The sequence below is a fragment of the Salminus brasiliensis genome, chromosome 1, assembly GCF_030463535.1.
Source record: "Salminus brasiliensis chromosome 1, fSalBra1.hap2, whole genome shotgun sequence".
Taxonomy (NCBI): domain Eukaryota; kingdom Metazoa; phylum Chordata; class Actinopteri; order Characiformes; family Bryconidae; genus Salminus; species Salminus brasiliensis.
Genome location: NC_132878.1, coordinates 56,303,248 through 56,313,683, shown reverse-complemented (window position 1 = coordinate 56,313,683; position 10,436 = coordinate 56,303,248). Strand labels below are relative to the sequence as shown.

General features: G+C 42.1%; 1 protein-coding gene across 1 annotated transcript in view; it reads left to right on the top strand.

Annotated features, from left to right (window-relative positions):
* Window positions 1–98: 98 nt before the first annotated feature.
* The window catches only part of kcnh5a (potassium voltage-gated channel, subfamily H (eag-related), member 5a), a 107,919-nt gene continuing 97,581 nt past the window's right edge, over window positions 99–10,436 (top strand). Inside the window, exon 1 of the mRNA XM_072682728.1 lies at window positions 99–322. Coding sequence (XP_072538829.1) covers window positions 250–322 — 73 coding nt within the window. The 5' untranslated portion in view covers window positions 99–249. The remainder of the gene's footprint in view (window positions 323–10,436) is intronic.

Sequence of the window (10,436 nt, the reverse complement as noted above, 5' to 3'; positions counted from 1 at the left end):
TGGGGGGCGGGGGCGGGTGTGTGTGTGTGAATGTGTGAGCGCGCAGCTCGCGGAGCCGGCGGAGCTCCGGGGCCACAGTGGAGCTGGGCGAGGCGCGCGGGCAGGGCGCAGCGTTACCATGAGCGAGTCCACCACGCGCGCGCACACACACACACGCACACTCACGCACGCACGCTGCACGTTCGCGATCAGCTTCGGCCAGGTGTGCGCGCTCAGCTTGGGCCACGGACGCTCGCGGCGGCGCGCAGGATGCACGGCGGAAAGAGAGGCCTGGTGGCACCGCAGAACACCTTCCTGGAGAACATCGTGCGGCGCTCGAGCGGTAAGCGCGCTCCCTGTTTTATTCATGGAGAGTAGTCGGTGGGCACGGGGCAGGAGGCGCCCCGCGCCCCGCGCCCCGCGCTCCGCGTGCGTAATCGTGGAGAGGTGGGAGACGGCACAGCGCCGGGGTTTCGCGCGCGAGCCTGGAGTGCCCCGAACTCTGATGATCTGCGGTGGAGCATCACCGGAACATCTCCGCTTCCTGTGGGGAACTTTTTCATGCTCGCAGTCGCGCAGATTCAGCCATGTGAGAACACTGAGCTCAGCGCACTTTAAAGGGCAGGGATTCTTGCAGCAGGCAGTCAGCGCTGTTTACAGCTGTGTGCTATGCGCTCATTAGGTCCACTCCAGCAGCCTGCGGAGTGTGTGTGTGTGTGCGTGTGTGTGTGCGTGTGAACTTGCCTGATATTTAAGAGCTTATTAGTGGGGTAAGGTCGTGGCGTATAAGCTTACCGCTGTGATTAAGAAAGGCTCGTGAGGAAAATGCAGGTGTGCTCCTAGTTTTACTGGCACACCGCACTGGATGTTCAGCACGAGGCCGGTGGAGCATTCTGCATGTGGGGTTGATGAGAGAAGTTCATCAGCTCGGGATGGCTTGGTTCTTTTAGAGGGGTGGGCTGTTTTTGCTAGCCCACGTTTGGAGCTTCACCGGTTTATTCCAGTGTTATAACCTTGTATAAAGTGTTATAATCTTCTTTTTCTTTTTTCTTGCTATTAGTATTGCTATTATTATTATAAGCGGTTATCATTGTCATCATTAATGTGATTAGTATTATTAGTTGTTACTGTTGTTTTACAGTAGTATTACTGTCATCGTTATTAATGTTAATAGTTGTACGAGTCTCACAATAATAACAACAACGACAACAACAACAATAGTAGAAGCAATAACATGTCAACAGTAATAACCAATCCGAAGCAATAATCATAATTCTAGTAATAACAATAATCGAAAGAGATGTTCCGCCCGACTTGAGAACATGGGGACCCACTGAAGTGGAACACACAGAATAATGAAAATGCTGCCACTTCAGCTGTTCAGTTCAGGGGGAAGCTGACAGCTGCTTGATGGAAATGACTGTGGTGTTTTTCAGCATTTCCAACACATCAAACAGCCATAAATAATGTACCCCTCTCTCTTTCTCTCTCTCTCTCTTTATTAAAAAGTGATCTTCATCACCTGAAGTTTTCCGTGATGCATGATGAAGGTATGGTTTGGGGGTTCTGACGGAGATGCCACACACTCTACAGTACTGTAAAGCTGTCAGTGCTGGGGTGTGTGTGGCTATGCCCACTTAGAGCCATTCACCAGCAGAGGTCACACATGGTTATAGGAACAAAAGTGATATTCTCCTTTCCCTTCTTTCGTTCCACACACACATGCACACACACACACACACACACACACACACACACATATACAGACTGGTTCTTCTTGGAAAAGAAATGCTTAAGCTTTTGAGTTTGTCATGTTTTTGTATAGAACCATTTCTTTTTCTCACAAACCTTTAAAAAAAACTCTTTTGTAAGGATGAATAATTGCTTTTTTGGACTTCTCACACTCCTAGTTTTCTTGGCATGATTGTATGAGGAACAGTGTAATCAGTGCAGATCTGTAAAGTGTGTAGGCTTCTGCCCTATGCTCATTGACTTTCCACTTTCCACGCTAATAGTTCTGTGTAATGACTTTGCATTTTTCACGGTTCCAAATATTACAAGCGTTTAGCACGAGCGTTTTGATGCCGAGCTTAAAATAGAGCCAGTTTCTGCCCATGTTGAGTTGCATGTGTTGGGACAAGCCCTGGTATTGCTCTGGTTTATCTCTCTGGTCTCTCCATAGTTTCTTTACAACTCCCATGAGGTGTTCTCAGAAAGAATACATTGTAGAAATGACATTTCCTCCATAGCAGGTGGTCTGTGACCCATGGCTACTGACCCCCTACTCAGCCTTTCCCTCATACACACCCACGGTGAATACGCTGTGTGCCATGTCTCTTGCTCCTGGCTGCTCCCTCTGTCATGAAGGGTCACATGGGGGAAGGGAGTTTGCAGTCTTGCCAACATCCTTCTTCTGTGCCATTGAAGCTCTGTGGTTTATATAAAGTAGAGTTTTAGATTATATCATGCTGTTGGTAAAGAGTCTGGTGTAGACTTGGTCTAGGCATGGTCTATATCAGTGCCGTTACCAGGAACTCCTTTTGGGGATGGGCATTTGCTAAGGTAAGGTGGGCAGCTCCGTTCAAACTGGAAAATCAGTGACACACCAAATCATCCACAATTGAGTTTCCTCCAGTCTGAACCAGACAAAGAATCAATGAAGTATTCAAATGGTTGTTTGAGGTGTTATGCTTCTAGTTAGAGCTATTTTTGCCTTTGTTAAAGAAACTTGAGTAGCCCTCTTTTTAACAGTACAGGTAGAGATCAGGTCAGCTTAGTTAAATGTGCTGGGTGAGATATCGGAGGACAAGAAGGATCATCCCATCTTGTAACCAGGACCAGTTTATGAAGAGCCTGGCAGCTTCCTGTTCCTCCCATTAGCTAAAATAAAGACAAAAATACATAAGCAAGCTGAATAGGGCTAATGACTAAAATGTTAATAAATGTTTTCCTTGTCTTTCATTTTGTAGAATGAGAAAAAATGGATTATACAGTGTAATTAAATTTACTTACACTATACTGTATACTTAACAGTATACCTTTTTAAGTTACTACAGTGAACAGGTTTAAGGCTTATGTCTACAGTTTTTACTCATGTCTGTGGTGCATATAACAGTTAATTCTTAAATCTGAAGGCAGTAAGATGCCAGCATTTTGGCAAGCAACTGCTGATTACTGAGTGTAGATTGACTGGAATTCTTGCTACTGATAGATCACTGACTTCTTTGATGTGGGTCAGATAGAATTATAAAGTTCTATAAGTGTAGTCTTCCCAGCGTTTGTTAATCTGACAGCAGTGTTGATGAAGTGTCTGATGCTGGTTTGTGCTGAGAAATTGAGGGCAGTTGTCTCAATAAAAATGGTCAATAATTTACAAATGACATCATTTACAATTTTGCACCAAAGCTCCATATGGACCCATGTATTCTGGACTCGATCGGGAGCGCCCTCTAGCTTTCCGAACAAATCAGAAACAAATCCAGCCTGAAAAACAGTAAAAAACTGCCACATTGGAACACGCCAGTAACGACAAGACAAAGCCCTGTTTGGGTTACCTGCTGATCAAAACAAATGTCTGTTCCACCTTAAATGTAGGTGCCAGAATCTAACTACACTTTTTAACCCATTAACACAGATGTGCTAAGGTGTGTTACTCAGTAACTACAGGGACTTCTGTACAAACTGGTGGGGCTATTCTCTAGTAATAGACATTTGTAATAATACTTTCGTCCCACACGTGTTAAAAGGGTGGACAAAAAAATTGAGTAAGAAGCTAGCAAATAAGAAGCAAGCTTTACTAACATTTATTTTAGTAAAGTATTTTCCACACTTTAAGTCTATTTACACTTATTTTAGCCAATTATTGATCACAAAAGCAAGCAGGATGCTGTCTTGTTTTGCATCAGTGAGGAAAGATGTAGGTGACAGATGTAGAAAAGCTTCTTCATGTGTGAATACTCTATGGCTGGTAGCTGGTAAGCTTTATAAAACACTGAAAAAACTGTGGAGTTTGCAGGTAGTTTTTGAGCAACAGAGCCAGGAGAGCATGCATATAGCCTTAGCTAGCACTGCACTGTTAATGGGTTTAATATTTTCATTAGATCAGTTTGATTTTTATTTCACAAAGATTGTGTAAATAGTATAAGACCGTGATAGTGATCCTTACAGTACTGATTTGAAATTGCACTTGCGATTTACAGTGAGAGAAGATGAAAGAAGAAACTGTAGATTTCAGGAGTGAGTGAATAAAGCAGCTGGTCTGAGAGGGAACTGGAGCTGCAAGACCCAGTACAGTAGAGCTGAGAGTGCTGGGTCAGTACAGTACAGCTGGGGAAGCTGCGGGAGGTCAACACTAAAAGAGACATAGTACGCTATGGAAGTAGAAAAAAGTTGAAATACTGTACTCTTGTGAAGAAAGTTTGTATTTGCTATTTATAATAATGTAATTTATTCATGCATACATCTGATATATACCATAAATAATGAATACAATAATAAACCTTGTATCTGTTTTCCACTTTTTGACTTAATGGAATTCTGGCAGCTGTTTATTATATTGTGTACAAATTCCATGATGAAGATATAAATGACCTGGAATCTTTTTACACTAACCTTAGAAAAGTTAGAAAGAGCTTTTCCTTAATATGTTGGAGATACAAGGCAGTGACAGTGAGTTGGCTGGCCAATCAAGCACAGTAATATCATGGTCACTGCTACCATTTGGTAGTAGTTTTGGCACTGTGGGCAGCTGCTGCATCCTGCTGGAAATCTGTGTCTCCATGAAGCTTCTCAGCAGATGAAAGCATGAAGAGCTCTAAAATCTCCTGTCAGATGCTGGTAGACTTTGGACTTGATAAAACACAGTGGACCAACACCAGCAGATGACATGGCACCCCAAACCATCACAGACTGAAAAGAGGGCTTTGGAGCACTGAGAAACAGTTCTTTTTCTCCTTAGCCCAGGTTAGACGATTCTGACGTTGTCAGTGGTTCAGGAGTGGCTTGATATAGTGAAAGCCCCCCCCCCAACACACTTTTTGAGAGACATGTACAGCCATGAACTTAAAAGAACAGTCAAACGCTTAAAGGAATAGATAAAAAGTGGGGTCCAAAAACTAGTGAGAATGCTTCTGTTTGACATTAATTTATAATTCAGCACAAATCCTTCATTCCAAATGTTATCAACGTTTCAGTTTGAGTGAAAAGCAGAATCTTTGACTTGATTTCAGCAGAAATTTCAGTATTATTTAGATCAGCCAGATGGTTATTTGAGTTGTTGTGGTTCTACATAGAACAATTAAGTAAATGTAGGGTGAATTGACCTAATGTGGGACATCTCTGTTCAGTGTAAGCCTCCCTCAAATAAATAGTCAATAACACCCAAGAAAACTGTGTTACCACAAGCTGTGAAGGCCTGTAGACTAATCCACTCTACAATTTCACCAATCCCTTTCCCTAAATAGGTTTTTAACTGGTGAATTAACAATCCAGTGTGGTCCAAATTCTACTCAACCCTATTAGTTTGTTTCCTCATTGCTTCTTTCTTTTTAGATGTGCCCGCCAATACCACAGCAGATTAGCTGTAAATTGCCACCATAAGTTTATTCCCAATGAAGTTCACCTAACTGCCGCTTTCCCTGTTGTGACTGGTTTGATGTGGTAGTGTAAATACCTAATTAGTATTTATAGCAATATGTGGGAGTTATTTGAGGAGCTGTTTGCTTTATAGGGAGTTAAACTCAGAGAGAAGTTAATTATGTGCTGCCTTTTATTGCCCTTAAAAAGGCTCCATTACATAAACTGCTTTTTAGTGGTGTAACTTCAGCTACTCAAATTAGGTCTGTAAACAAATGTGCACTCCTCAGAATGATTTAATAGTGAATTCTAGGCCATTCACACGCGTCCCAATTTCATAGAGTTCTCAGTTATTGAATCTGTTAAGTGCTTATTTGTTTGCCTATTGATCTTAGCTTCATCGCACCATGCTGTCCTCACCTCAGAGCTGCACGGATTGCATATTTCCTCTTGTTCGGTTGGAAATCCTGCAGCGCTGCGTTTGCCAGCCTGGTGTAGGTGTTATTAAAGCTTTGTTTGCAAGCCCCCTCATTTAGCCTTTTCTGGGAGCAGACCTCCATTATTTCTTTGTGTAGGCCGCAGAGGTGCGCGCGTGTTTTGCCCGTTCTTGGAAAAAAAGGGGTACACAGCTGTAAGGAAACAAAAGTCAACTTGATGAGGCCCTTTTTTTTACCTTTACATCACTTCTTAGCATGGCGAGAGGGCTCATTTCGAAGCCCATTTGCTTATATAAGGAGAGTAATGACGGTGGCAGCTGTTGCACAGAGAAGCTGGCAGGAAAGTGCAAGTTGAGTTTTGACTGATGGGAGACACCAGGGGGTTCTCGTTTTCCGGAAAAATTGAAATAACCCCCAAGATGGAATAATGAGTGCTTTAGGGCTTCAGTTTTTTGATGTCGGAACAGCTGTCCGACCGCGACGCAGAGATTACAACACCCAGAGTGCTGTGCAGGAAACGTATTGTATGTGAGAAACCACAGAGAGACAATTGAATTAAGAACCGGTGCTTTTCAAACTTCTGACTTTTTAAATTTTTTAATTTTCACTTATCTTTTAACTCTACCTTGCTTTGTCCCTTTCCTTGTCTTGTTGTTTCTCTGTCCTTCTCTGGTTTTCCTTCCTCTCATTGTCTTTTGCTGTCCTCTGTCTCTCTGCCTAGACCTCTCATTTTACCTCTCTCTCTCTCGCTCTCTCTCTCTCTCTCTCTCTCTCTCTCTCTCTCTCTCTTTTCTGTTTTACTGTTTTTTTCTTTTTCTGTCTCTCTAGTTGTCTTTCTCATTCTCTCTTTCTCTCCTTTCTCTGTCTTCCTCTCTCTCTCTCTCTCTCTCTCTCTCCCTCTCCCTCTCTCTCTTTCTCTCTCTCTCCTTGCTCAGTTGTGTTGGGCTTATGCAATGTAACGCGCTGCGCTTTAGCATGGCTGCCCCTGGCCATCCTCAGCATGCTCTTTTGTAAGCCTCGTCGCAGCACACGGCACACAGGCAAACAGCCAGAGAGAGCAGGAAAAGACGGATGAAAGGAGATGGGTAGATACAGTCAGATGGATAAAAGGACAGAGAATGCAGACAGAGGATATAAGAGGAAAAACAAAAGAAGCCGCACGAGCGTTTGAGAAAGAGATTCATGCTGAGAAGATAATGCAGATAAGGAGAAAACACACAAAGCCAAAACCAGAGCAAATAAAGCTGTCCATCAGAAAGCGTAAAAGAGTCTAAGAATCACTGGGACAAATGACTGATTAAGATACAAAACAAAAAGCCAGTTACCAAAGGGAAAGAAAAAGAACAGAGGAAAGCAGAGGGTGAGTAGGGAAAGAAAGGATAATTAAACCCTATGCTCTGTGACTTTTATTACACCCAAGGATCGGTAACTGCATGCAAAGCAGTGCAAACTGGCTGAGGTGTTACTAGGTTTTACCAGTGTGGGAAACAAACACTGGTGGTTGTGACAAGTTTAAGAGGTTAACAAGTAGTTTTAGTTCTGGTTGTTTATGGAAGACAGCAGAAAGTTTGGTATACAAGCCATCTGCATCTCTATTATTGTTACCACGATTAACCAGCAGTTATTATTACCACTATTAACCATCAGTTATTATTACCCCCATTAACCATCATTACTTTCATTATTCACTGCCCACTACCTGGGGAGTAGAAGTCAAGTCAAGACAAGTGAAATTTATTTGTATATCGCTTTTTACAACTGTTGTTGTCACAAAGCATACATACATAATTAATAATTAGTAAAAGACAGAAAAAAGAAATAACGTAAGAAGACATGAAGGATCAAAGACCCCCAATGAGCAAGCCAATGGCGACAGTGGCAAGGAAAAACTCCCTCAGAGCTGGAGAAAGAAACCTTGGGAGGAACCAAGACTCACAAGGGGGACCCATCCTCTTCTGGTCAGGACTATTTATAAATTATTGATAAAAATGACCAAACCATCTATTTTGTTGAACTGCTCTGATCATAATCATAATATATTAATCATTGTGTAGGTAGTTAATAGTGGTGATATTAATAGTGGCAGATAGTTACGAGTCCATTTAGGTTTTAACATGGTCATTAAACAGGTAGCAGTGGTAGGAGGGTGTGCCGCTGGCCTGGTATGGGTGGTGGTGGGTCAGGGGAACAGTCTTGGTGGTTATCAATATTTTGTTAATAGTTCTGACCAGTCAGAGAATGAATGCCCCTTGGGAGTGTGTGATGGTCCTTCCAAATTTTCTTCCTCCAGCTCAAAGGGAGTCAACTTTCCTGTGCCTTTAGGAGCTAAGCCTGTTTGATATTCAATGGAAACGTGTTTTCAAACCATACAAAACTCCACACCAGTCCATATATTTAAACTATGTTAAAAAATGGTCCATTTCAAATGGGTCACGGTTGTCATATTTGCAGCTGAGCTCAGTGGACAAGATGTGAGGGCCAACGATTAAAGTTTGTGCTGTCTCTGCTGTCCTGAAGCAAATGCATCATTTTATCTTTTTAAAATATTCAGATATTTAAGTTTTGTCGGAATGTTTTCCCAGCATCCTCAAGGACTTTACTCAGAACATAACACTTTGTTCTGTACATTTCAGCCCTGACTGATGTTTGTGAAAGGAACAATGCCAGACCTTACTAAACAAATACAAAAACCTTGGAGACACACAAATCGTTCAGCTTAACAGGAGAAGGAAAAACCCTTTTTAACTTTCAGTGGATGTCAGTGTAAAAAGATTTTAGTCCAGGTCATTTTGGAGCATTTCTAATGGTCTATTCAGCATGAAATTGTGACTCAATGTAAAGAACAAAATGTAAAAAAGCGTCAAAAATGAAGCTACAACAGGACATATCTTATACATGACAGTCACAATATATCAAATAATTCTTTTTTGGTGCATAAAACTGAAGCAACATTGTAAGCAGACCTTTTCACTGGCGTCTGTCTCACCCCACTAGGCTCATATTGTCTGTACAGTTCTATAACCAACATTAGAAAGAAAAGAAAACAAAAACTTTTCACAAACAGAAAGTTGAAATGCAGTGTTTTCTCTAATTAAAGGTTTATTTTGTTTAATGGGGTCTGTTTTTCCCTCTGCTCCCCTGGCAGACGTCCTCTCCCACTGGGGAAAAGAGAGCGGCACTCTGGCTGGTTTGAGTCTGCTCTTTAACAGAACCGTCCGTGCGGTGTTATGTAATGACCAAGTCGCAGGAGAAGTGCTCTCTTACATCTTCAATCGTTTCTGTAAACCTCTTTTCTGTTTACCATGACTGTTGAATTAGGTGTGTCACAGTGCACTGCGCTGAAGGAGTTCCAGTTAGACGCAAGACTAAACATATAATGAAGCTTCTCTGGCTGCCTGTGCTGTCGAGAGTGCAAGCTAAATATCCTGCAAGCAAATGTTTGGCCAATGTTCCTCTGGCTTTTGTTCTAGGTTATTCCAGAAGAACACTAGAGGAGTTCAGAGCAGAACTTTTCAAAAGCCAGTTTAACAGCATTAATGGGGCACATGATGTTTACTTTACTGTCACAGTAAACATTTACTCCCTAAATGAAGCCCTTAAGGCTTATTATTATTCCATCATTATGATAATGAATCATAAAAAGGTATTCAGTATTTTTCAGTAAATTAATATGGAAGGAGTTCTGTTTATTTGTGGCAAGTATTGGTATACATCCTTAAAAAGGTGGGTTCTTTGAGGGTTTTTTTTATATTAACCACTTATGATCTGACTTATTACATGCATCTACATGCAAACTGGCTAAGCTGTTTTGAGATTTTAACAATGGGGGAAAAAGCCAGGAATAACTGGAAGTTTCAAGGAGTTTAAGAGGTTAAAAGCAATGGTTCTCTAGGGGACCATGACAAATCAAAGAACTCATGGCGAAAAGCTTCCCAGATCCAGGCATGAAGTCAGTTAGCTTGCCCACAGAGAGCGTAGAAAAGTCCCATTCTGCGTGAGAGACCTCTGAGCGGTAAGGTCCAGTCAATTCAGCGGTCAGCATGGGAGCATGGGGCTCCAAGCCGTGATATAGAGACATAACCAGCCCGGGATATGGCCCAGTCAATACAATGTTATGAGGATGCATGTGACTATCAGCAAGTCTCAGAAAGCAATTGCAAAGCAATGGAGGACCATGATTAACAGTGCCATCCCTCTGTCCGTACAGATCAAATGAACTAAGTAAATGAACTCCTCTAACAATAAATCAGTCATTTTGAATAAATATGCATGAAAGATTAACAGCCAGGTCCAGTGCATAGAATTTACACTGTAAGGGTAACTTGAACATGGAATACCCATAGTCCACCGCATCGTTTGATTTAAAGATTGCTGTGCAGCTTCTGTGAGGAAGACCAACGGTCAGACTGTATGTGAGACAAACTGCTGTCGCACAGCAGTGAGTTC